This window comes from Brachyhypopomus gauderio, chromosome 17 (genome assembly GCF_052324685.1).
Source record: "Brachyhypopomus gauderio isolate BG-103 chromosome 17, BGAUD_0.2, whole genome shotgun sequence".
NCBI classification, from domain to species: domain Eukaryota; kingdom Metazoa; phylum Chordata; class Actinopteri; order Gymnotiformes; family Hypopomidae; genus Brachyhypopomus; species Brachyhypopomus gauderio.
The window spans coordinates 11,749,879-11,776,956 of NC_135227.1; the positions used below are offsets into that span (position 1 = coordinate 11,749,879).

At 42.4% G+C, this 27,078-nt stretch overlaps 2 protein-coding genes across 2 annotated transcripts in view; both read left to right on the forward strand.

Moving 5' to 3' along the window:
• The first annotated feature begins 3 nt into the window (after nucleotides 1-3).
• ehd4 (EH-domain containing 4) lies at nucleotides 4-13,528 on the forward strand. Its single transcript, XM_076977726.1, has 6 exons — nucleotides 4-449; nucleotides 1,517-1,693; nucleotides 3,661-3,758; nucleotides 7,843-8,255; nucleotides 9,521-9,685; nucleotides 11,369-13,528. The coding sequence occupies exons 1-6, from the start codon at nucleotides 220-222 to the stop codon at nucleotides 11,924-11,926; spliced, it is 1,641 nt and encodes a 546-aa protein (XP_076833841.1). The 5' UTR covers nucleotides 4-219; the 3' UTR covers nucleotides 11,927-13,528.
• A 988-nt stretch (nucleotides 13,529-14,516) lies between these two features.
• sptbn5 (spectrin, beta, non-erythrocytic 5) overlaps nucleotides 14,517-27,078 on the forward strand; it is a 39,351-nt gene continuing 26,789 nt past the window's right edge. Inside the window, exons 1-15 of the mRNA XM_076977724.1 lie at nucleotides 14,517-15,559; nucleotides 16,399-16,539; nucleotides 19,119-19,286; nucleotides 19,470-19,586; nucleotides 20,051-20,208; nucleotides 20,309-20,537; nucleotides 23,078-23,715; nucleotides 24,017-24,155; nucleotides 24,288-24,511; nucleotides 24,943-25,096; nucleotides 25,298-25,498; nucleotides 25,723-25,929; nucleotides 26,167-26,332; nucleotides 26,457-26,596; nucleotides 26,743-26,946. Of these exons, the coding sequence (XP_076833839.1) occupies nucleotides 16,405-16,539; nucleotides 19,119-19,286; nucleotides 19,470-19,586; nucleotides 20,051-20,208; nucleotides 20,309-20,537; nucleotides 23,078-23,715; nucleotides 24,017-24,155; nucleotides 24,288-24,511; nucleotides 24,943-25,096; nucleotides 25,298-25,498; nucleotides 25,723-25,929; nucleotides 26,167-26,332; nucleotides 26,457-26,596; nucleotides 26,743-26,946 (2,880 nt within the window). The 5' untranslated portion in view covers nucleotides 14,517-15,559; nucleotides 16,399-16,404. The remainder of the gene's footprint in view (nucleotides 15,560-16,398; nucleotides 16,540-19,118; nucleotides 19,287-19,469; nucleotides 19,587-20,050; nucleotides 20,209-20,308; nucleotides 20,538-23,077; nucleotides 23,716-24,016; nucleotides 24,156-24,287; nucleotides 24,512-24,942; nucleotides 25,097-25,297; nucleotides 25,499-25,722; nucleotides 25,930-26,166; nucleotides 26,333-26,456; nucleotides 26,597-26,742; nucleotides 26,947-27,078) is intronic.

Here is a 27,078-nt window from a genome sequence, read left to right on the forward strand (position 1 = left end):
TGAATATTCATGTCCCTCATACACGTATCGGGTGGCGGCGTAGTCCAGGTGAGAAAACAGCTGCACGGCCGAGACAGCGCACCAAACAGCCGGTTACACTGGGAACAGGTTCCGTGGAGGCGAGAGGACGATACTAGAAACGTAACCGCTGGCCACAATTAAATAGCAAAAAGTGAAGTAAGCTTGTGCAATACCCAGTCGGTTAAAACAAGCGGCATTATGTTCAGCTGGGCCAACAAGGAGCACGGCGGTAGGAGCAAGGAAGGCGACATGTTTCAAACAGTGACGGAGGGACTTCAGAGTCTTTATACCAAAAAATTACTACCTTTAGAAGAAACCTACTTTTTCCACGACTTCCACTCACCAGCACTGGAAGAAGCGGATTTTCAGAGCAAGCCTATGGTTCTTCTTGTGGGACAGTACTCCACAGGGAAAACTACTTTCATAAGGTAATGATATTGACACTTGGTAACGTGTGAGAAATGTCAAGTATGTTTTGCAACATTGAGTGTTTGGGCACCAGTTTATATTTCCCGAGTGTGTGGCGCGTTCCCACTAATCAATAGCGCAGACATGTTCTAACATTGAATGAACTGCACTTTATCGCCTGTAACACACTTTGGTATGCCATGCTTAGTTTAAAGGGTAATTGAAGTGTAAGTACCCATAACACTCATGTCAGTCGCCTTTTCTGCCCTTGATCGTTGTAAATATGAGGGAAGCGTGGGCTAAACATGAAAAGCTACCAGTCAGCGGTCCTGTGGCGCTTCCCACTGGGACGCCAACTCACACTAGTTTCTTACATTTAGGCACAGAGCATTTTAATCTTGGAAATCCGGCGATTCAGTATTCAGCCCTCCAGAAATGAGAAGCTACTGACGAACACCACGTTATTTAATCAATAATGTCATTTGAACACTCGGAACAGACTCTTTAAAAATCTAATTAATAAAAAAGACTAATCTAAAAAAAGAAGTAGATTAAAAAGACTAAAAAGATTAGTCCCCTAAGCCCAAAGACCCCTTGCATTGTTCCTTGTATGAATAATCTTATGTTTCGTTATTGATAAGTTATAGGCCAGTGCTAATTCGTTAAACTGTACGTGGAAAATTAAATTGTGTCTTTACTAACAGACACAAAGTTCCTCTTTTTGCAGGATGTAGTGAGTAATACTGTGGCAAGGGAGTTACAAGAAGGCTGATTAATAGAGCAGAGCGATATCTGTTCTTTGTAACTGTCCAATACTTGTCAGCTGAAGGTATTCAGTCTTACTGGTCCCAGTTTTTAATGATCCTTAGTGTGTACGACCAAACAATTACTGTATGTATTTAATTTGATGAACTTAAAGTTTGAATGACTCTGCTGTTTACTCTTGGAGCCAAAATATGACCCCTCATTTTCCTCCTTCAAAACTTAGCTTTTAATTAGTATAGGATTTGCACTTTTTGAACATTTAAAGGCAGTTAAAACCTCTTGGTGGAAGTAATTTTTACTCAGCACTTTTTATGTTCTATAGGTATCTCCTGGAACAGGATTTTCCTGGTATGCGGATCGGGCCTGAGCCAACAACAGATGGCTTCATCGCTGTGATGTATGGCGACAACGAGGGGGTTGTCCCTGGCAACGCCCTTGTTGTGGATCCCAAGAAACCGTTCCGCAAGCTCAATGCCTTCGGGAATGCCTTCCTGAACAGGTAATAATAACACGTGGCTTCTCCCCCCTGGACACGGCATTGACCTCCATTGGCCTTCCAGGTCACCCACCTCATGATAATCCACCCAGTATATGGGCCTGGTGTATGGACACTGCCGTTTGACACGTGGGCCTTAGTGGAAGAGAACATTTTTCACACTCTCACAGATGTGTTCATGGGGCCGTGGTGGCATTGCACACAGTCCACTGCTTCTCTCGCAAAAAAGATTCGACAGTTGGCTGTTACTGGGTCCAACTGGTAAGACCACAAGCAAAGCTTTGGCCTCTCAGGACTTGTGCTGGTAAAGACTTCTCAGTGGAAATTGAGTCATTTTCTATTTATGGACTCTCCCTTCACTGTTTTCAAGGCTGCTGAGTCAAAGCCTGTCCTGAAGAACCGCCCCAGGATACATGCCGCAGGTCTGTTTGTCTAGAGTAGCGTCAGGTATAGTCCCTCACTGTGGTGGTAGTTAGTGGAAGAGGCGTGATACCTACCCGAGCTCCTGTCAAAACAGGATCCACAGTTGGATTCAGGGACTGCTGGTTTTTGAGTAGAAGTGCTCAGAGATCCAGTTTGGAACGGCATGGTGAGGGTATATTCCCACTCATTCATTTAAAGTTTGGAATTCAAATGCAGAATATTAAAGCTTGATCAGTTCAGTTAAACTCTTCAGTTTCTGCTGTGCTGTTGTTGGTGTAATAATGGTGTACATGATCAATACATACGCACACACACGTGCATATGCTCTATATATATATATATATATATATATATATATATATATATATATATATATATATATATATATATATAATGTTGTTATGTTGTTATGTTCACTAGGTGGTATGCTGTCTTTCTTCCTATGAACTTTCCATAAACAAGTGAGGTGAGGTACAGGAAATGGCTGTTTGTGGCGCCACTGTTTTTTAATGTTTAATTTTAGCTTGTAGACAGTTGGGGGAGGAGGAGGATCTGATTCGCTGGATATTTATGCATGGGGGGAAATGGGTAAGTGCTTCTTTGACAGTTTCTGCCACAGAGGTCAAAGACACACTCACCAGAGCATCTCCTCTTCTCCAAAGGAACGTGAAACAATGCACTTCATTTCCTGTGGACCACTCCATGTGTCGTACGATGGCATGTTTTGGAGTGACAGCTTGTGTGTGTGTGTGTGTGTGTGAGTGTGTATGCGCACACATTTTTTTTCCAGAAACTGGTCAGTTGATCAAATCATTAAGTGTCATTTTCTAGAGAATGAAACTTAAGCAGTGCATTAGCTGAACCTTATTATAACGGTCCCCTCCACTACTGGTTTAGGTGATGATGCAATTAATTTCTGATTGTACCGGTAGATATAATGTTCTCTTTATTAAGAATCACCAAATAATTATAAATCTTATACAATTTTATTATTATAAAATCTCATAATTGAAATTTTTTGCAGTGCTTTTCTTATAACAGTTTTGTTTTATTTATAACAGTTTTCTTATAACAGTTTTGTAATGCGTTTTCTTAGAAAACACTGAATACGTATAGTAAAGGGTCAGTAACTATCAGTTACTATCACTTTTTAAGAATAATGTTTATTACATTCCACAACTACTGAGCACAGAATGAACATTTTAAGCATTCCTTGTATGGATGTACATGACTCGAACTAGGCCCTAATCCTAACCCTAATCTCTATCATTAGATTAACTTACCCTAATTAAGTAACCCTAAAATCTTAAGTAGTGTTATTTCTGATATTTAACATTTGAGTCAGTAACAGATCCAGCAAAGTTTAATATTGACCAGCCAAAATGTTTCAACCAAAAAGCGAAAGTTAAAATGATGACGGAGGAGGGACATTAGCTGGGTCCCTACCCTGTATTTTAAACATAGTGTTTACAGTCAACTAGCAGCTGTGCTGCCTTACCTGTTGGTTTTGATATGCCTCAGCAAGCCGACTGTGTCTGTACCAACAGGTTCTTCTGCTCTCAGATGCCCAATGAAGTTCTCCAAAGCATCAGCATAATTGACACGCCAGGGATCTTGTCTGGGGAAAAGCAGCGCATTAGCAGAGGTAAGTGGCTGTCGTGGGTCTCATGCCATCTTCTCCACCAGCGTTCTACTTGTCCAGCAGGAGTTTATAGGACTCTGAAGATCACGCAGCAATGGGTGCTAACAGTATTCAGATATAATATCTGCTGTCTTCACACAGAGCCTTTTAGTTTCGCATGGCCTTCACTAGTGTTTCTCTAGATGTAAATTAGAGAGCAGAATCATGTTTTCCAGAAAAAAGAATTTCTGTATTGTGAACAGATGTCACACGACCAGCCAGTGACCCTGATTGTGTTATGGTTGCATGGCAGAATCCTTCAACCCTGTCCACCAGAACCTGATTTGCCACTTGGGTCTTGTAGGAATATAATTGCCAATATGTGCTTGGGTCATTAGTTTTAATCCTATTCACCAGATGAGCTATTACTTCCATCCCTGCTGTCCATCCTGTGGGCAGGGCAGGACGTGCTCAGCAGGCTGATCCCAGGGCTGTGGCCATGTGCAGTCAGCACTTCTCGCTTTCAGTTCCTCATTCGCAGGTTTGGTTTCATTTATCTGCAAATGCCACTGGGTCTAAACTACTTGTACCCAAATAATAAGCATTGCATGCCTTTCTGTGATTGTTCAGGTGTGAATTGTGTTCTAGAGGTTTATTGGTCTATAAAGCGTATCCTGTCTATAAAACACACACATGTATAGCGGTATACAGTAAGTGCAATACCGATAAAGACCCCATCGGCAAACAATGTTGCACCTACATGTACAATGAACAATTATATACTACTATATGCCTCTAATTAAATATATTTATGATAATAGCAGTAAATGAGGTGCTAATGATTTTCTGATCATTTAATTTTCTGATCATAATGATCATTCTGATCTGACCTAATTTCTGCACATTTCTGAAATTGCAATTATTTCTTAAACATATGATACAATGGTAGAAACTTGTATTTGATGTTCATCTACTGAAAAAGGAGTGGCTTAGGTGGAAGATCAAACCAGAATTTAGTAACTGAAACACTGAAAGAGCTGCCCACCATGGTGGCCGGTGAAACTTGTTAGGACGGTGTTTCCAAGTTTTTTGTGAGCTGGTCTCGTGGTATGTACCATTATTCTTCTCATTGAATGTAGTGTGTATCAGAGTCCCATTGTACAATGAATTAAAGTAGTTGAGTCATGATATATGAATGGACATAAAAGTCTTTGTTATATGGTGAATGGTGAAAACGGGCAGTGCTATGAAGGTGAAAGAGCAGTTTTGATTACTGACCTATTGTGTGACTCAAAAGTATGAGAGCAGTGGCCATTTCTGCCCAGATTCAGTACTACAGGGATGGGACTGACCAAATTCCCTTTAATTCCAATGACATTGTTTGGCGAATCCTTCAACTAGGGTGCTGAAACCAAAGAGTATAAACATAAGTTTTATTATTATTGACCACTTTTAGAACTTCAGAGTTCATCCATAATTTTATGTCATGAATAAATGACCCAGGGTGAGGTGGAAATTAAGATTATGGGGATAAATTGTGTGACAAAACGGGTAAAGAGTCAAGAGGGAAAAACATATGGGTTCAAGGACAGATCTTTATGTCACAGTAGCAGAAGCGCATTTGTGTTTTCTAGTGGCAATAAAACTGCTTGTTGTTGAGATCTAATCTGAAACGGGCAAATAAACCTTGATACTGGTATATGAGAGATGAGAGATTAGCATATTGTGTCAAAAGCAGTGCTGAGATCTAAGAGAAGGAGAAAATATTGAGATTCAGCAGGAGCTTCTTATGAACTGGAGTAATAGTGGCAGTTTTAAAGGAAGAAGTGCTTACAAACTAACTTTATGATCTTCCTGTCCTGTGCGTGATGCTGAGTTTATAGGAATCTTTATAGAGCGTCTGTTTACCTATGCCCTTCCCCTATAGAAGAGAACCCAAAGGTTCTGTGCCTCCTTCATTTAGTCATTTATTTAAATATATACACCCCTCTCACTGTATTACTAAAACATACACTCAAGGGGCATCTGTGTACTTGGCATATATGTGTATTGGTGTACATTTACAGACAGCTGGCTATGTGTTGCTTATCCCTCCCTATTTGTTAGCTACCCTCAGTGCTGACCAGATGGTAGCGTGCTCAACACTGCAGTGACCCTGATGCGGTAGTGTCATAGACGCATGAATACAAGATCATGTATCAAGCAGTATCAAGCAGTGTTGTTGGAGCTAGCACACTAGCCAGTGTCAGGTGAGCAGGCCAAGAAAGTTGGAACAATCAATAATTTCCACTGTTGTCCCAAGATCAACATTGCCAACACTGTGTGTCATTCAAGGCCACTATGCAGGTCCCAGCATTTAAGCTAGGCTTTCATACTCCCACATGCTGTTTATTATGATCATTAATTAGGTCAAGTTGCCTTAATCCCAAACTCAAAACCTGCTTTTCAGTTATCTTAAGGCATTACTAAGTAATTGCTGTGAAAAATTCAGCAAACATCACTGAAACTAGCATGAAAGCTGTGTGAGTGAGGAATGAGTCCGGACCCACCGCTGAAGTCCACCAGGACATTTTGGACATTCGTGCGAGACCTATCCTACCACGTCTAGGCACCAGAATGTCCCAGAGGCCTGGCTAACGCTTGTGGTGGGGTCTGCCATAGATTACACCAGGGCAGTGGTGCTGCAAAGTCTCACAGATGTTCTCCAATGCTGCTCTTGGCCCATGGGCCAGTGTTCCATGGGCGTTCCACATCTGTCCCTGTTTTGTCCTTCAGCTGTGCCTGGATTCCCCCAGCGTTCCTCCCTCCTCTCGGCTGATGACATCAGCTGGTCACGTGTTTGATGACTTTAGACTTGAGCACTGCTTTCAAGTTCTTCTATGGGTTTCCTTTGAAAAACACTCCACCCTGTTATCCTTGTGAATTGGTGAAGTTAGTTGGTAAAAAGGTTTATTCATTGCTGTCCGCAAGCAGTGGATATGCCTTAAAAGTCTGATTTGCACATTTGTCTGTCTTGCATGGACATGTACTGAAACAGAGTACATACTTTATGTTTGCTTGTTACAGCTGAGGACTGTGTCAGTAGCTGTGAAGTGCTTCTTCCCCATTGGATTAGATGTCAATGTCCTTTAAAAGAGACAGATTTGTTTTGTTGTTTTAAATACCGAAGAACAACTTTAATGGTTTCCACATTCCCAACTCCTCCTCCGTAAGACCTTGGCAGCATTTTCGAACATTTCTCTAGCGATATGTAATCGATGCCATTGTTTTGCACACTGTAATTTCCTCATGGCCTCAGAATAGGTGGATGGATGTCTTGTTACATTATGGTCTGAGTACATCAGCAGATGTACTGATGTGCTGACGGTGAGGCAGCAGTAGTTTGCTCAAAATGAAATATGTCCATTATACATGGAATGGGTTTCCTCTGAGGAACACGCGTCCCTCGTGGCGGTAACAGATTTTCTTTGTGCTGCATATCACAATGTGATACAAAAACCTGCAATCTCTCAGCACAGCTGCTTTGAACCAGACTCCCGCTCCCTCACCCTCTCAGACTAACGTCTGTTTAAATAGCCTTCTTAAGTTATTAAGTTATTAGGTTTATTCAAAGCCTGCATTATGTTTACTTCACTGACTGTGTCGGGTATTTCTAGTTGCAAATAGAAGTACTATAAAAGCATTCGAATTTCTCTGAAGAACCTTTGGCATGTGTTCTGTCCAGGTGCTGGTCTGATTCACTTCTTCCTTTGCCTTTCCCCAGAATGTAATGTGTCTAGAAATATTATATAATTACATAATATAATGTACTGAAATATACGTCATATATCATTGCACTTAATTACTGCAGTAAATAATTAGGTTCAGCAGAACAGCATATTTCAAAATAATTACATTTAGCTAGGGTTAGGAGTTGTCTTCGTGGTGCAGTCTTACACAGATGTCTGTGTAATATTCCATCTCCTGCCTGGAACTCTGTCTGTGCTCAAACCTCCTAATGAATGAGCATTATTAATGATATTTCCATAATGAGCATATCTGGTGTTATCTCAACCCATGGGGTGTAAAGCAGGGCTTCTCTTAACCCCTCCCACTCTCTCCTCTTCAGGCTATGATTTTGCAGAAGTCCTGCGGTGGTTTGGTGAGCGTGTGGACCGCATCATCCTCCTTTTCGACGCCCATAAGCTGGACATCTCGGATGAGTTCTCCGAGGCAATCAAGGCCCTGCGTGGCCAAGATGACAAGATCCGTGTGGTGTTGAACAAGGCTGACCAGGTGGACACTCAGCAGCTGATGCGGGTCTATGGGGCCCTCATGTGGTCGCTGGGCAAGGTGATCAACACCCCAGAGGTGGTGAGGGTCTACCTGGGCTCCTTCTGGGCCAAGCCCCTGCAGAACACAGAAAACCGCCGCCTCTTTGAGGCCGAGGCCCAAGACCTCTTCCGGGATATCCAGGCCCTGCCGCGCAACGCCGCCCTGCGGAAGCTCAATGATCTCATCAAAAGGGCACGACTTGCCAAGGTCAGTAGGCTGCTAGATCTTGGCTGTTTCCTAGAACTTTGACAGTAAAGTGTGTATCGCTTTGAGCATTCACAGTGCCACAGATTATCAGCAGTCTATGGACTCATTGCCACACCACAGTTTAGAATTTATCGGCCCCAAACATGTTTGAGATGTAAAATCTTGGTGTGATTGTTGCATATGTGGTGGGAGCTGGGACAAAATATGGACTGGCTGAAGCCCTCAAGGACAGGCTCAACATGAATGGTCATTCTATACTTGGTTTACAGCCCTGTTACACATGGTTAAGACTAAATGCTTTCTACCAAGAAGGAGTATTTGTATTGTTTGTATCCATTACTCCATGACCCATATTTGGACACGTTTCAGATAACATTTCCCTTATGCTGCTGCAAGTCAGGGCTGTTTAGTCTTTCTGTTCACTCTCGACCGTAGTGTTTGTTTTGGCTGACTACACTGTGCGGCTCCACCCGTTGGGCCAGGGGAGATCCCAGCACTGTGCCTGGATGTGCCTAGCGCCGCACCCGTCCAACACCCCCCTTCACGGAGCCACCACCAAGCGCGCCTCTTATCTCTTCCGCAATGCTTCCCCCCCCCCCCCCCTACACGGCAAACAGGAATCCTGGAGTGCTTTGCATTCTTTCCTACTGTGCGAAAGGAATATTATAAGCATTTTTCAGTTCCCCCGTATGGACAGCCCCCTTTTCCCGTGCACACGAAATTGCAATGAGAGTGAGGAGTGCAGTGCGAGCAGCGTTGCCCTCTGGTAGAGTAAACGGGCATCTACTCCTCCTTCTCCTTCCTGCCTCCAGTGTGCTGCCACCCTTCGTGTTTACGCCACTCCTCGCCAGCACTGGCCTTTGGTGCTCCATGGAAGGAACACGCATGGAAAAACAGCGTCTTATTTTAGCCCCTGTAGCATGTTTCCTCTTTATTAAGGATGGAGTTGTGTAAACATGGACACTGCTGACTGTTCCCTTGGAAAGGGGTCACACTCAAGGTGAAGGCCAGGCGATAACTTCAGATTATGTAGCCAAGCCAGAGGAGTGTGAGGTGAAGACCTTTTAGGGGCGTTAAACTCAAACTGTCTCCGGCACGCACAGAGAATGGAATATCGAGATACAGCCAATATCTCACATTTGTCATATCTGCATGTGCTGTTTACTCATACAAATCATAGCTGAAGATTGTATAATGGGTTCACAATTGTTTTCCCACATTTCTAAGCCAACGCGAGGTCTGATTTCTCGTCTTTATCTCCATAGGTGCATGCTTACATCATCAGTCATCTAAAGAAGGAGATGCCTTCTCTGTTTGGGAAGGAGAAGAAGAAGGAGGAGCTGATTGGCCGTTTGCCAGAGATCTATCAGATGCTGCAGAGGGAGTACCACATCTCACCTGGGGATTTCCCCAATGTTAATAAGATGCAGGTAAACCCCATATTCACTCACTCCTCTCAGTCATTACTGAAGCACTTCGGTCCTTACCATGTCTTTAAAACATCCTTAATTGCAATGCTAAAAACACTTCTAAAGCCCATAAAATAGGGGTGGGTTCAAAAGAAATACAGTTGGTCACATTTGATCACAGTTTATCGCCAATCAACTTAATTCCCCTGGAATTTAAAGGGGAAATAAACAGCTTTGCTTTCTCACACTGGGGCTGCTGTTGTGTGTCTGGGGAAAAGGCATACTCATCTCATCTCTCATCTCATCTCATACATTGTGTCAGCAATTCAGAGCAAAAAAAAAGGAAAGAAAAGCATAAATATAAAAACATGGTATTTATTTGCAATTCATTGAATAATAAAGCTTGCATTGTGTCTAATTAAAGTAATTATTAAAGTATAATTATGTCAAAAAGAGCAACACTTTGAACCCTTTAGCTTCTACCGTTTGGATGGCAGGAATGATTTTGCACACTGCCTAAAATTAACGTAGAAAAGTCTGCAAGTAGTGTGGTGTAAACCCTGAGGAGGACATGAGACTCCACAGTGCTGTTGTGTGCTAAGAAGCGGGGCAGCCCACTGTAGTGCTCCAGGCTACGCCTGAGGGTGTTTGTGCAACACTGCACACTGCAGGGGGCAGGACTAACGCCCGGGGCGTTGGGTGATGAGGAGGCGCTGAGAGGAGCAAGATTTATTAAGCACAAATTCAAAATCGGGGTCATTTAACCGGTCTGGGGTCATAGCGGGTAGGCAATCAGAGACCGAACAAAAACCAACATGGAGAACCAGGGAAAACAAGGTAAATCGGATTCCAAACAGTACAACTAGGAAGAATGGTAAGCCAGGTAAGTACAAGAATCAACAACAGCAACATCAGCATTACTTACCATGATCAGCAACACAGAAGACAAAACACAGGATTTAAATACAGGACTAAATGAGGAATCAAACAAGACACAGCTTGGATCAATAATGAGAGGCCATGGTTACAAATGACAGGGCCAAGGCAGGAGAACACATGGGAAACCAAAACACTAGCACATGGAGAAACAAAGCAAAGACATGAGTGACAGGTGGGGGCGGGGTCAGGCGTGACGGCAGACCCGACAACGTACCACGGTGCAACGCTGCAGTGGGCAGGCCTGGAGACGTACCGTGGTACACAGTCCACTATAATGCCAGAGAAATGGTGTAATCTATGAATTGCTGCTGTGTTTGAAAAGTGCTATACAAATAAACCTGCCCTGCCTTGTGCAATCTAATGAATTAGATATACTTTACCAGTGGGGTATAAAGAAATTAGTTTTGATGTTTAATTTTGACAGTGAAAGCCCCTAAATAGAACAGAATGAAGTGAAATAAAATAGAAAAGAATAGGCCAGAATAGATGTATTCGGGCAATCGAAACTGTTTCCAGGCAGTACTTAAGATGCAGGCTGTGCACTAAATAGATTAACCTTCAAAGGTCTACATTGATTAGCATTTGCGCAGTCTCAGATGTCTCTAAAACAAGGTCTACTCTGTCTCCTTGTTGTTTTGTTGTCTTTGCGTCCCATGTACTGTGGTGTGCTGCTCATGCTACTGTTCTTGCTGTAAATAGGAAAAAAAATGTTTAATCTATATTACATTGTGTCATTTTCCTCCTTTCTCACATCTGTGAACACAGGACCAACTTATGCACTATGACTTCAGCAAGTTCCCCTCTCTAAAAATAAAGCTTATTGAGTCAGTGGACAAGATGCTGACCAACAAGATCTCCTCACTGATGACCATGATCCGGGAGGAGGAAGGCAAGCAGCCACCCCAGATGGTGATGGGCGGAGCCTTCGACGGCTCCGGGGACGGCCCGTTCGGCCACGGCTACGGCGAGGGCATCAGCGCCGGCGCGGACGCTGAGGACTGGATCGTGAGCCGTGACAAGCCTCGCTACGACGAGATCTTTTATACCCTGATGCCCATCAACGGCAAGGTGACTGGCATCAATGCTAAAAAGGAGATGATGAACTCACGCCTGCCCAACACCGTGCTGGGGAAAATCTGGAAGCTGGCCGACTGCGACAAGGACGGCATGCTGGATGAGGAGGAGTTCGCGCTGGCCCAGCACCTCATCAAGGTCAAGCTGGAGGGCTTCGAGCTGCCCTCCGAGCTGCCCACCCACTTGGTGCCTCCAAGCCACAGAAAGAACCTCACCGCAGAGATCCTGTACAACAACCAAGAGGACTGAGAATGCCCGCTGTTTGCGTGTAAACTGCACTCACTTGTAGCTTTCGACCAACAATGCCAACAGAGCACACAAAGAATGAAAGCTGCTGTTGCAGAGTAGCATTCTGATGTTTTGTAGGCGTTCTGCTAAGGACAGAATCAAAGGAACAACCAACAAAAAAAATAACAATATGATTGACTGCGAGTCCTAACATGAAGACCCTCTGAATGTTTTACATCCCCAAAGCACTCTGTATCTGAACTGATGGCAATTAGTGGCTGCATAACTTTATCATGGTGACTGTAAGCACAGGTAATGCTAGCCCGTATTGATATTACTATGTAATCCTTTCTTGGTGTGCAGTCTGATGCAGCCTGTTGTATGTCTGCAACAGTGTTTCACACTGAAAACAAAGAAAACATCACAATGTTTAACTAAAATGTTTTTTCCTCACATCACAAAAGTTTTTTTCCTCACAAGATGTTACAAGCAACTTCCAAATAGTAAAGTAAAAAATTGCTTCTTAAAAATTCACTTCATAAACACGTGTATCTTATACATGCATGTATATAAATGCTTGTAATGTATACATGAAAAGACACCAAAAGAAACACAGAATCAAATCTAGGTTCTGTCTGGTCCATTACCTATTCACTCTAATTCAAAGAATGACAATGCGTGTTGTACTCTCTGACCTTGTGGTTTTGGAAGAAACAACACAGAAGATTGGGTTTTTCCACAACGCTGACATGAGGTCTTTTAACTTCAAATGATTGCACGACTCTCACTGCACACAGACATTTTGGAGTTGGCCAGTGTTAACAACTGATGCCAAGCCTTGTGGCTGAGGAAATCATCCAAAAGAATAAATGTCGTGAGTCCTTTTTAGTGAGTTTGGAAAAAAAAAATTTGCTCGTATTTTTTTTATTATTATACTCTTACTTAGAGTGACATATTTCCTTTCCTCCACTGGTTGTGTCACATAGCCAGCTGTTCATGGGTTGTATTGCGCAACAAAGCAAGTGCCAAAGGAATGCTAAATTTGCAGTGAAAATTTTCATATCATAGGTCAAGTTCTGGTCCAAGCGCTCACTGACCCCCACATCTGTGCACATCCATGGTCCCACTGAGATCTGTGCACATCTGTGGTCTCTCTTTGTGCTGGCCCAACATAAGTGATCAGCTGTTGTTACGGACTGTAAATCAATGTTGTAACAGGTGTGAGTGCATCTGTCTCTTATCCTGTGATGGGACGATGCCAGTAAGTGGATGCTTTTGATTGGCCAGTTCTTGGTCAGGATAAGACTGAAGGAAGTCAGGGGAGTCGGGGAGGGGTAGAGGGTTTGTGAGGAGATTTGAAGTGGAGCTGAGCTAGCACTGTTGCACTGTGGAGTTAGGATTGGAGAAATCTCTCTCTGCGGCTCACTTTCTCTGTGTTTCCTCTCTGTTTCCTCTCTTTCTCCCCCTCTCTCTCTCTCTTCTTCTACTAGGTAATTCAGGTAGTATTTTGTATGCTGCATCTATGTTATTTATAACGTGTATTGACTCATTACAATATCTAATCAGTTGTACTGTTATAATTAAGTGGCTTGCATTATGCTAATAAAACCTGTGTTTCCTTGACCACAGGATTTATTATGTGAAGCTCAGCTCTTCAGATAGCATTACATAATGTAAACGCGTATGTACTCACTGAATGGAGTTAAGAACCAGCTATAATTTTATATACTGTCCACAGCAATTTCCTGTAAAGCTTATGATCTGCTACACACAATGTTAAACACCTAGTACAACATTTACTAGGTAAAGTATGCATATTTTCACAAGTTACGCTAAGCTATGCAATAGATATTGTCCTTTCTAACACATTTGCCAATTATAGTTTGGAGTCAGATAAGTCAGAAATTTATTATGTTTTACATGCACTAAACCTCTATGCATGCCTGTTTTCATTGGTGGATTGTGGGAAGTGGACTGTGGGTGTGTAAGTGGACTGGGGGTGTGTCACCCTCACACTGAATTGTGTGTTTGCATGATTCCTGATTCACTGGGCCATTTCCAAAAATCAGTATTTTCATATCTGTATATGCAGGTGATGTCAATACAGATATTTGTAATCTACTACATATAGAAAGTGTAGTTGTAAATCAAATTAGAGACTTAGCAGATTTGCTTTTGTTCAGGTTTTATTTGTTTTGTGGTAGACCCACAGAGAGCCACCTAGGTTACCTGAGCTGTGCTTCCTCATCCAGGGCAATTATTTAATAAATCATCATATTGACACCAGATATTCCAGTGCTAATGCTGAACAGACGCCATTATTGCTACCTTTTGTTAATTTTACATTTTACTTCTGATTGTGATGTTATGCCAATATTATTCGTCATTAAAAATTGAACATGGAGGTGGTGTGTTTATGTGCAGAGCAGGTCTAATGTGAAACATGAATATTTTTCTACAAATAGAAAATAAAAAGGTTTGAAATCCTAAGTCATTTATGTATTAATGATCAGATACTACTGATAACTGATAACTCACTGATAATGTGGACACTGACCAGCTGTTAGACCAGATGTTAAGACAGTTCTGTTCAGAGTTACTCGTGTATAAAGCAATATATGAAAGTGGAATATGTATAAAACTTCTATTATTTGCTATTTTGTACATTTTTTAATTTAGCATATGAAGTGTTATCTTTTGGTATTGGCAGAGCATAGAAAGATTTCATAATTTAACATTTCATAACATATTCATTCCTGATCCTTACAGCATGGTCCAAATGTTTGATTCGTCTGTCAAGACCTGCACGCTTTCTTGTGTTTTTTAGCACTGAGGAGAACTGTGTGGCCCTGAGGTGCTTCACAAAGGTCTTATGACTGATTAGTAAGAAACAGCTGAAAATGACTTGTCAACAGAGGACCTTAGTAACTGAGATATTATCAGATGTTGGTCATTAAGAAAAAAACATGAATCAATGCTGTTAGGAGCATTTGAAGGTAATATAGTGGACAACAAAAGAAAGGTCATGGAATCTTAAACTAATTTACTTAAATGATCATCTTCAGTTTATAAACATTAACAATGAAAGCTTGTAGTTTCTTGATTTTTCTTATAGAGGAGAAGATGGAAATGTCTTCACCAAACACTGCTTGACGTCAATAGTAGTTTGTTTCTTTTTTCTAGTAGTCAGTATACAATCTCTAAGGGATGTTCAAAATGTATTTAAGAGTTCCTAAGAAGCAAGAAATGTCTGAGACATCCTGAGACCTTGTGTACCCATGTGTATATATCATTAGTACGTAATCTGAAGAGTAACATTGCTAATAGTGAATGCAGTAGAAGTAGAGGTGATGATCTTTGCTGATTTGTTTTCCTCTACTTTTAGCAATGCTTCATTTTGGTTGGACTATTTCATTAAAACGTTGTACTGCTGCATTACATGGAGTGGTGAATAACATGCAACCTTTAAACCTTCTTTGCGCAGTGTCAGGTGAGACACTTCCTGTCAATCTACTACTCATGACTTCAAAGTTCACTTCACTACTTCACTGGTCAGCCACAAACTAAGAGCTCACTTCAGACATGCTTTAAGAGATGAAGACCTCCGCGTCATAGAGCAATGTGTATTTAGGCTGAGAAGAGGACATTGTGAAGGTTTGTAATGACTTTTATTTGTATTTGGTCAATACTACATTGATTTTTTGGGGGATGCTTCTGCAGAATTAGCTAGAAATGTCATGAAAGCTCTACTGATGAGTCCTAATGTTGCATTTGTTTTTCTGGCCTAATATATAAATATTTTACACACCAAGTAAGCCTTTAAAACATTATTTAAAAAAAAAGAATAGCTACTGTTTCCTTTTGTGAGTGCTACCTGGACTTTAATTATCTTTAAAGATAATTACTGGAGCACTGGGAAAAATTATGAAAAAAACAGTTGACTGATATCTTACCTAGCTGTAAAAGGAGTGACATAAAATGTCAAGTATTTTTATTGTAGCTGAGTCTATAAAGTCAGAGTGGTATCAAAAATCACACTCTCAGGGCAACGGGTAGAAAAAATACCCCTGAAATCATTCACACTCCTACCATCACAGAGAAAAAAGTCATATTTGAAATAGACTGATGAAATTGTAAGGTCACTTTGCCATTGTTGTAATAAAAATAATATAATAGTGTTATAATAGTATTGTCTGTTTGGCGTTCTCAACCTTTCAACAGTGAAGGCTGAAGCTCTAGTAAAATGTGTAATGTGTTAATAATTAAACTTGTCATGTGCTTGCTGTTGCATTTAATGTGAAATAACAAGCCTATCTGGATACATGGAGCCATAAGAGAATGTTTTATAGCCACACCATTGGGACTAATGTGGAAAAAAAGCTAAGCAGGTTTGCATAATGCTGACTTGTATTAGCCGTCATTCATTAATAGCAATGTGATAATTTTTTTGAGTGATATGATAAATGGTCACTTTTCTGTCCCTAAATTCCCAGTCTATCATGCTCCAGATGTTGAAGCAGACAGAGGTGGACGAGTATGAGCAGGGACGGATCCGGGAGCTGCAGGAGCAGCGCATGGCTGTGCAGAAGAAGACCTACACCAAGTGGATGAACAGCGTCTTCTCCAAGAACGGGGTAGCCATAATCACCTCCACGCTCCTTCATGGCCACGTCTCCTATGAGACTTTCCATAGCACAAGACCAGGCCTAGCATAAAAAAAAACCTTATTGAGAATAAAAGCTCAAAGTGCATTTTCCTTCAGATTGTACATCTACCTTTAATCTGGGACTAGCAAGTGTGCCATGTGCTCTTATTTTTAGTGTAAGATAGCCATGATGTATTTTTTAAAGACAAAGGTGAGACCTTTAGCATTTAGGATTTAGACTTGGATGTTATAAAAACCATATATTAAAACTATATAGCCAGCACTCTGATGTACAAGTATGCTGTAATGATATATAGGCCAATCGTTTGCATAGAAATAGAAAGTAGGTTAATTAGGGTAATTAGTTAAGAAGTGAAAATCTGTGATGCATTTGCTTTGTCTTGAAAACATGGTAGATAACTTTTGTGTTGTCATGATAGCAAACAGTAGTGGATCTTCTTAGAAGTCCTCATAATGTCCTCATTACGAGTGCCTACTAAGCGTTATCCTAGTGATATTCTGTTTGCCTTCCTGGTTTTTTTAAATATTTAGTTCTGGTATTTTGTCCGTTTGCCTCTAAACCCTCTGGTACTTCTGCCTGATTTCTTCAGATTTAGTTCCTCTGTTCTGGCTCTGGACTACAGCCTCTCCTCATGTCTCTAGCCTGGTCCTTCCCTTTCTGTCGCATGTTTTCCTGTCATTGCTCTCTTACTGCTATTAAAAGCTACTTCTCTATTACCCTGCATATGGATCCTCATTCACACCCTGACTACCAGACGACACAATAAGGGAACGTAATGAGCAGTGCTTGGGCTTGTGAGAAGTCCAAATACACTTCACATATACTCAATATACAAAACCAATCAAATCAATACAATATATTAACCTTCAGGTTACTATGTGAGAAGCTCTACATATATTTACAAGCAAAATTCTTTGAAATTCTTCGAAAAAGTTATAGAGATATGTATTCAAACTTAAACAAATATTTTATATTATTTAGGACAAATAGAGGACTAATGCTGATGTTCTGAAGAAAGATGTCAGGAGTGATCCTTACCTGAACATTTATTAGCGGCTTGATGTTCTTTTCTATACCATATACATGTACGTGTACCTAGACATAGAAGATAATGAGGCCTAGAAACCATTTTTGTATTGCTCACTGTGAGCTCAGTTGCGTGGTCCTTTGCTGGCACTTCAGGGAGGATGGCTTATGAAAAGAAGGAAAGGATACGACACATAACTCAAGGACCTCAGTAAACATCTCAGCAAAGGTGATGCCAGGAAGGAAGAGCACAGCATGATAAGTTTCACCAGTCCATTGTGGTCCATTCATGCTCCACTTTCCCTGACAACTGTGCAGCAGACCAGGTTCATTGGGGAATAACCAGTAATACATTTCAGTGTTCAACAAATAATGAGTGAGGACCAGCTTTTTCAGTCAATACAGTACAGATGCATATTACTTTAAATCACAAATCCACAGAAACATCTTTTGATAAACTTCTAATGAACCTTAACATGAAAATACAGACGTGGTATTTCATATTACTTGTTAGAGGAATGTAATATTATATATATTATATTAGTATAATATATGAGTAGAGTATTTTAGTAGAGTGCATGAGTAGCTGCGTGTGGTCTGCTGACAGGGTTTTACATGCTTCCTTTTCCTTTTTCCCTTTTCCCAGTTGACTCCCATGGGTACTGCTCTTTTGTCCATAACACGTATTCCTGGTTAGTTATGCAGACGTGTACTCAGGCATGGCAAAAAAGCAACTAACACCTTAACATGCCTTCCAGCCAGCATAAAGATAACGTGGCCATATAACTAAAGAACGCACGAATGTTTGTAATGACTGTTTTCCTCATCGTTCTGAAATTTGAATGGCACAGAAATGCCAGCTTGACTGAGGAAAGATAGAAGCTCGTTCAGATCCAGTGGGATCAGTCGGATCCAGTCAGAGCCAATCGATTCCCACAGCCTTCGCATTAGGGAGTGGCTGCGGTGCTCTGAGTGGAGCCGGCACACTGGGAGGAGTGTGTGAGTCATGCTGGAATGGAGCACGGTGGCTGCAGGCCAAACACAACGTGCAGAGCCAGTCAGCTGCTGCTGGTACAGGGAAGGCGACGCTTCCTGCCCCGCCTAACCCCAGAGTCTCGACTGAGTGCCAGGGGTCAGTTCAACCTGAGCCCCAGCTACGGGAGTTTGAGCTTGTAACAAAAGGCCATTAGACTTCATTAGTCACTGTCCTAACAGAGATAGGCCCTTGTCTAACTGGCCTCAGGATGTTAGGTATTGTTGAATGTTGTAATTTTCACACGATATATTTGGCCTGAATAGAGCTAACTTCCTACATCGGCCAAGTACCTAAAGGATAATGGAATTTGTGCATCTCTAGAAATATGAAAGGTGCATTACATATGATAAATAAAAGTGGAAATTAAAATAAAGATTTTTAAGCTGAGCATTTTGTTGAATTCCTATTTTAGTTACCTGTAAGCAAACTATAAATTTATGGTTTGCATGGACAAAGTAGCTAAACTGCGTATTTCTGTATTCAGGAAAAGGTCGACCTAAATGACGTGTACACTGAGCTGAAGACTGGGGTGCACCTGGTGCGACTCTTGGAGCTCATCTCCAGAGAGAGGCTGCCCACACCAAGCTCACGCACTCTCAGAGTCCACTACCTGGAAAACAACAGCATAGCCATCAATTTCCTCAAAACCAAGGTGCAGTGTGCAAAAGCAGCTTAAGATGACTTCCACAATGTGCATTATTCAAATTGGAAACAAAGTGAAACAAACAATAATGACAACCTGACTTTCACCTACAATGTGTGGTTATTTCCTTTATTTATGAGGCTCTTCAAAATGATAATTGAAGTTCATATTTTTTGCCCATACTCTGATTAGATCCGGGTAGACCTGATTGGCCCTGAGAATGTTGTGGACGGAGACAGAACTCTGATCCTGGGCCTCATCTGGATCATCATTCTCCGATTCCAGATTGGAGCAATTAATCTTGATGAGGTATTGCCCAAGCGTCTTAAGCTTCTTATGAGAGGAGGTGTGCATTCTCAACACAACCTGTACACTGACATAATAGCATCATAGTTTGGGATATAACATATCACGCTCAGCAGTGTTGCTGGAAGTTTTACAGTCATCATTGCTGTGTTGAGAATTTTACACTGGCCAAATACCATGCGGTCATCAGCAATCCCATGGTCAGAAAGTGACGAAGGGCTAGAGATTGAATAATGCATATTGAGCATGACAACAGAAACAAACTACCTAGACACCTACATTGGCAGGTGAGTGTATATGAACAGCGTATTTGTGTGCATCTGATCTTATGAACACTGTTCATAAGAACACACTGTGTTATTTCAATACAATAGCTTAGCCTTGCTTTTAGCCGCATAAGCCAAATGCACTCCTTGATATATGTAGATCATCTGGTCCAGATAAACACAGGTCCACTGTTGTTCTAGGACACCACTGATGCCAGCCTAGCACGGCGTTCAGCAAAGGAGGCTCTCCTGATCTGGTGCCAGCGGAAGACTGCTGGCTATGCCAACGTGGACGTACACGACTTCTCCAGCAGCTGGAGGGATGGGCTGGCCTTCAACGCTCTTATCCACGCCCATCGGTAGTCTTTTTCACAACACCGCCCTGCACTCAAACCACTCCAGTCTATGCACCACTAGCACAGTTCCGGCCCATGACACTCTGGCGGCCTTCTCTTCCAGGCCAGAACTATTCAACTACAACCGACTCCACCCTGACGAGGCGAGGACAAACCTGGGCCATGCGTTTGACCTGGCTGAGAGAGAATTTGGCATCATGCAGCTGCTGGATGTGGAGGATATAGTAGTGCCTCATCCCGATGAGAAGTCCATCATGACTTATGTTTCACTCTACTACCACTACTTCTCTAAAGTGAAGCAAGAGCAGACCATCCAGAAGAGAATTGCCAAGGTTTGTCAGGCCAATAGACTCTATCTATTCTTACAATTATGGGTAATTGTTCCTTAAAATTGATAGTCAGCATGATTTGGATTTGGCATTAATAGCAATGAATGAATGAACAAATTAAGTTATATTTATATGTACATAGTGACTTTCAAGGAACCCAAGGTCTCTTTACAATTAACACACCCAGTCACACACCAGTGAGAAGAGGCCGTCAATTGTGTGCTGTGTCCTCTCAACACCATAAACCTCAGACCCCTGGGAGACAGAATCTGCTACAGAGAGGGGAGAGGACAACACCTAGGACAGTGCAACACACACACACACACACACACATACACACACCGGGGTAATTTATTTAGGATAGTCAAACACACCACACAACTGTTCAAACCTAAATTCAAACACTGACAGGTTAATTTCTTGCTCTAAGGTGAATCAAAACACTCCCCACCCCCTCCTTAGAGAACTCCATCCATTAATCCTTGTGAGGGCGGTACTCAGGAGGAATTGTGGATTATTGGATTTCACAGTAGGTCAAAGGGAGGAGCAGTGGCTTAATCAGATAAGTGTGAACTCGGCTCTGGTAATGCAGGCAAATGAAGGAGTTAGTCTGCACAGTTAGGGAAATGTTGAAATAGCCTTTGCTATTTTTCTGCACCATGAAACAGAAGGCCCCATAAGCTCCACTCGGCGGACAGGTGGAGGTGGCCTGACGGATGTGAGTTCAGAGGGCAGAAGATTCCATTAACATGCTGGTCAGAGGCCCATGGAGAGATACAGGGGTGTGAAGTGTCCAACTCTGCAGGAACAGTGCAGAGAACAGAATGGCACCATCGTTCACCACCGCACCCGCACTTGTAAATAGACCAGTGTGCTAGCTGTCAGTGAGGTGTGTTAAGTAATGACGGACACATTCGTTTGGAGATCGAGCGGGGCCATGTCCGAGATGGGCTCGGTCTGGCTGTGAGACGGGGAGCCTTCGTGTTTGTTTCTGCTGTGCCTTGTCAGGTCAACGGGTGGCAATGTCTCTCAGTGGCGCTTTCAGCAGTCGCTGGCTGAGGTGGCAGATTATGAGAGGGGCGATTATTAAACCACAGTGGAGAGTGACGGCTCTGGGAAAGGTGTGTATAACGTGCTAGATGTCAGTGCACTGTTTTGCAGTGGCCAGGGGCTGTTACATTGAGTCCCTCCAGCATGTTCAACACTTGAAATGGCCTCATCAGAAATGCAGCTGCAGTACAGTGCAGGTCTCACATGAGATAATAAACTGTTATCAACCTAAAGCTCCTGTCATCATGTTCAGATGACAGTTTAGTTTTTATTGTTAATATAGATTACAAAAAATGTGTCACATGAACTTAAACACTTCATAGAATCTCTTTCTGCAGGCATACAGTAAAAATGTAACGTACAAATTTGTCAGTAAGAAAAGCGTTGGTAGATTTTAATTATTTTCCCACATGTCATTATTTTACTTTGTGGTAGTACTGAAATTTCTCTGTTTCTACTTAGTATTATGAGATATAGCCTACAGACCTCTTCCAGAACCATAAAATATGTACTGTGGGATATGATTTTGGCTGCACGTTTGAGAAACAAGTGTCCAAGAAAGTGTTAAAGAAAAGCTCAGTCCAGCTGTAACGTTGTGAGGTTTTGCTGCTGAAATGGATTGCATTCAGGCTCTTGAGTGTTTCAGTGGTCCAAACGCACTTTCTCTTTTGGTAATTACTGGTTACATCCCTGGAAACTCCCCCACAGCACATACTAATGTGGGGAAATTTGATGAATAAAACTAGTTAGGACGAAGTTCAGTTGACATATTTTTTTATATATGTCTTAGATTTTGCAATAATCAGTGTTATATTAATGATATAATAATTCGCGAGCACCTATAGTGTCTGTCAGCTCATAAGTGGGCAGAGGCTAATGCCATCTCTAACACAGCATCAGATAAGTAGCTAACTACAGCTGTGCGGCCTACCTCCCGTTCCCCAATATTTCCAACCAAAAGCTTTATAGGAACCTAGGCAACCTGCAAGTACACAATGCGTTAACTATGGAAGCAAATACATCTAACTACATTTTGAAATTTGAACGCCTTTGAATTTCTAGCACCGTTATTTTTTGCACTGAAATAATGTATCTGAATTTTTTTGCCTCTGATATTAACCCTTGAATTTTTCAGTGACTCATTTTCACTTGTATGTTTCAATGTTCAAAAATTCAACATGTTAAAATTCGAAGTACAAAATTCAGATAACATATCACTAAGGACACTAAGGATGAGCAATCGAGCCTGTCTCAGATCTACGGTGGCCAACAGCTAAGGCTGAAGGCTTAATTATCTAGCTAGCTAGTTACATTTAAAGAGCTTTACTAATTCAGTCCCGTTCCATGTAATGAGATACTGTATAACACAACTCTTGTTAGTTAGAAACCTACAGTGTTCTTCCCTTTATCTCTTAGCAGGTTATGTTTAGTCTGTTTTGTGAGTCATTTTGACTCATGCGGCTTGATTTATCTTACCCAAGCTCTACTTCCAGATTGTGGACCTCCTGCAAGAACTGGACAACATGAAAGTCCAATATGAGCACATGGTTTCAGACCTCCTGCGCTGGATTAAAGCCAAGGTGGTGGCGCTGGATGACCGTTCTTTCCCAAACTCCCTGCCAGGCGTGAAGAGGCTGGTAGCTACATTCAAGATGTACCGCACCGTGGAGAAGCCCCCCAAGTACCAGGAGCGAGGCGCCATTGAGGCCCACCTCTTCAGCCTGCGCACCAAGCTGCGGGCCAACAACCAGAGGCCCTACGTTCCGCCGGAGGGCCAGACCCTGGGGGACATCGAGCGCAGCTGGGCCCTGCTGGAGAGGGCCGAGCACGGGCGCGAGCGCGACCTGCAGAGCGCCCTCGTGAGGCTGGAGCGCCTGGAGCAGCTGGCACAGAGGTTCATCCGCAAGGCGGCGCTTAGGGAGAGCTACCTGGAGGAGGCGCTGCAGCTGGTCCAGAAGGAGAGGGACCAGAGCGGGACAGCCAGCCCAGAGGAGGCCCAGGCTGCTGCCCGACGGCTGGAGGCCCTGTGCACGGACATACTGGCCCATGAGCCCCGCTTCCAGGCCCTCAGGGAGATGGCTACTGTCATCGAGAGGGAGGACTACCACAGCAAAGACCAGGTCACCCGCAGGTGGGTCGCTGTGGAGGTGGAATTGTCTATGTGGCCTACAGTTAATCATTGACTTGGAACTAAGATGTTTTTTTTCCACATTTAAGCTTTTAAATGGTGATATTGCATATTTTAATATTTATGAAAAATGTTTCACTTGAATATACTTTTATATATATATACGTACCCAAACATTTTTCAGTTAGTTAGAGCACCTATGCTTTTAGCTGCATATTCCATGTATTGGAAATCATCTAAGAGCATGATTATTTTAACTGGAAGCAAACGTAATGAAAGTATGTTCACTATTTGCATGACACAGACAAGTAAACATCTCCAGCAAATGGAGCCGTCTGCTCCAGCATCTGCAGCAGCAACAGGACCACACTGCAGATGTGGTGAACACACTGGCCGTCCTCAAGGACATCGACCTCATCTCCCTGGACCTCAAGGACCTGCAGGTCATTCTCTCAAAGATCATGCAGACTTTTCATTGCAGTGTACACCATCATAATAAAGACTGCGTGCACTGAATTATAACAACAACACAATGCTACACATAATGGTAATCTAATACGTTGTTTTGTGGCCAGATCCAGGCGGAGTCCTCTGAGCTGGGGAAGCAATTGCCAGAAGTGGTGGAGCTGCTACAGAAACAAGACCTGCTGGACACCCAGATATTCTCCCAGGGCGAAACGCTGAGTGCGATCAGCAGCAGTGCCTTACGAAGGAAACACAGAGATGTGTCACAGATCCAGAGCAGACTGAAGGACCTAAACGCTCACTACAACTTGCTATTGGCTCTTAGCAAGAACAGGTGAATCCTTTGTGTTGGATATGATCCCGGCCTAGATTTTATAGTTGGGTAGTTGGAACCATTTGGAGTCATTTAGAAACTTCTATGTTGTTCTGTTCATTGAGCCAGTCTGGTGTAGCAATGCTGGTGTATCAGTTGTTTTACAGTGTCATATTTCGGCTTTTGTTATCTTATATATGATTGATTGAGAGCTCAAGGCATCTACGCACATAGATCAAAATAAGGGAAAACCTGGATAAAGAACTTAAGACAAAAATCTGTACCAAAGTGTAAGATCAAAAGATGTTTTTATTTGCTCTTCACTGGAATCTAAACATCTTCAGGATACAGGGTTTTTATCAGTTTTAATACCAATATGCAGATGGACATAATACAATGTTTAGAGTACCTGATGTGGGTGCTTGACTAGATCAAACGTTCTGCCCCAAAAGGAGGAGTGCACTAGAAGGGCAGCTGAGGCTCTTTGAGTTCTTCCATGACTGTGAAGAGGTGGAGGCGTGGATCTATGAGAAATGGATTTTGGTCCAAACAGCTCCACTGGGCAGAGACCTCAGTCAGATTCAACAAGCCATCCAGAACCATAAGGTTTGGCCTTTTGTGTAACACAGAGCAAAAATACAAAACATGACCTGCTATTTTCATAAACCCATCTGAACTTTTCATGTCTGCCAAATTCTGTTATCATAATATATTTTCATGTGTACTTTAGCTGGATGCTAATTGATAAATTTGATTATTAAAAGGTGTTTCCAAGCAGTACAGTGATAAAGAAAACCTATGTTTAAGGGTTTGGAGGCAGAAGTACAGTCACAGGAGTCTCTGTGCTCAGGAGTTGTGTTCAGAGGACAAGAGCTGTGCAAAGGGAGACACCCCAATGAAAGGGCCATTCAGAAATGGATTCAGACTTTGCAGAAACAGCAACAGCAGCTCAGGGACCAAGTGACCCACCGCAGGAACAGACTGCATGCTGCCAACGCCATCAAACAGGTAGATGTTGCTAATTGGCACCGAGAACCACATTTAAATTACCTGTATGAGCTAATTTAGTTTCCATTGTAATACGTATATTATAAAATAAATATGCAAAACATATGTATGTGGCCTTAAGAGGTATTTATAAGTCATCTTATGGAGATATCAAATTTGCTTGCATGTTTGACTATTATTTAAATACGGTGTGGTTAACTCTTCCATGCTTTTTTCCTCAAAAGTATTTTACAGATGCAAGCGAGGCCAACTCCTGGCTTAATGACCGCAGGCCCCTCCTTACTGACGAGGATTATGGGAAGGACGAGTTGAGCACTAGTGCCCTGCTCCAGCGCCACCAGAGGCTGGAGAAGGAAATGCAGGTCTATGCTTCAGAGGTGAAGAGGCTTGGGCAGCAGGCCAAGAATGCCACCCAGCTCACTCCATTAACTGTGAGTAGTAATGACCACAAGGCACCACAAGGGGCGCTCCACAAGTTCTCACTGGGCCTCTGGCTTAAGCAAACATTTGTGAATATTAAATATTATATAAATATATATACATATTTTATAATATGTAAAAATATGTTCTGTATTCTGTGGTTCCTTGCATGGAAATTATTCTTGTGGGATTTATGCAGAAATGATTTCGCTTAATAAAAACAGTAACAGCAGTTTTATTTAATTTAGATGGACCAAAATCAGCAGATCAAAATGGTCCACTACAGCGATTCCTCAGGAGAAGAAGGAGATTCCATGGGACAAAAGGGAAGAATTTCAAACAAACACAGAGGACACTCCACAGCCTCTCCACAGATACAAGAATGTAATGCCAAAATTAGATTTAAATACAGAGGTAAGAGTTCAAACCTTCTTAAAGTACTCTGGTACACAATAGCCTTGTTGGTCAGGATTTAACAGAGGTCGTTCAAAAGAACAGTGCTGCACATAAGCCTGAGCTTATGTGGTTTTCTCTTCAGGGGCGACGCTAACTTGGGACCGTGGGGAGATGGTGACAATCCTCGCCAGAGAGAAAAACGATAAAATGCTTTTACGAGACAGTAAAGGAAATGAGCAACTAGTGCCTTCTACATACGTTACACAGTTACAGCCGCCAACCGTAAGACTCTCCACACGCGACTATAAATCGACAAAATGCCCATTACAATTTGTGACTTTCATTTGATCCGATGAGATCTCTTATGATATGTCCTATTACAATTTTTTATTCTAACGTGGTCCACAACTCGATGTTTGAAAATGCAGCAAGCGCCACCTGCCCCAGCAGATGTGGTTCCGAGGGGCCCGAGGCAGGCAGTGAGTCGGCCCCGACGTAGGCGCTCCATGCGCCGTGGCACTGCTGAGGTCACCTGTGCCTCGCTGCCAGACCCACACTTCCAGAACGACACCATAGAGAAAACGCAGAGTGACCTAGAGAAGGACTTCAGCAGTCTCTATGAGCTAGCACAGGTGCTCGGACACTATAGCCCACTAGATTCACACGTAGCCTCACATCTGCTGAACTGACTCTCTAGTTCTCTCTCTTTTTGATGGAAGAAAGGGGTGAAGAAAGCAAATGAAAAGACTATTATTTAACGTTAT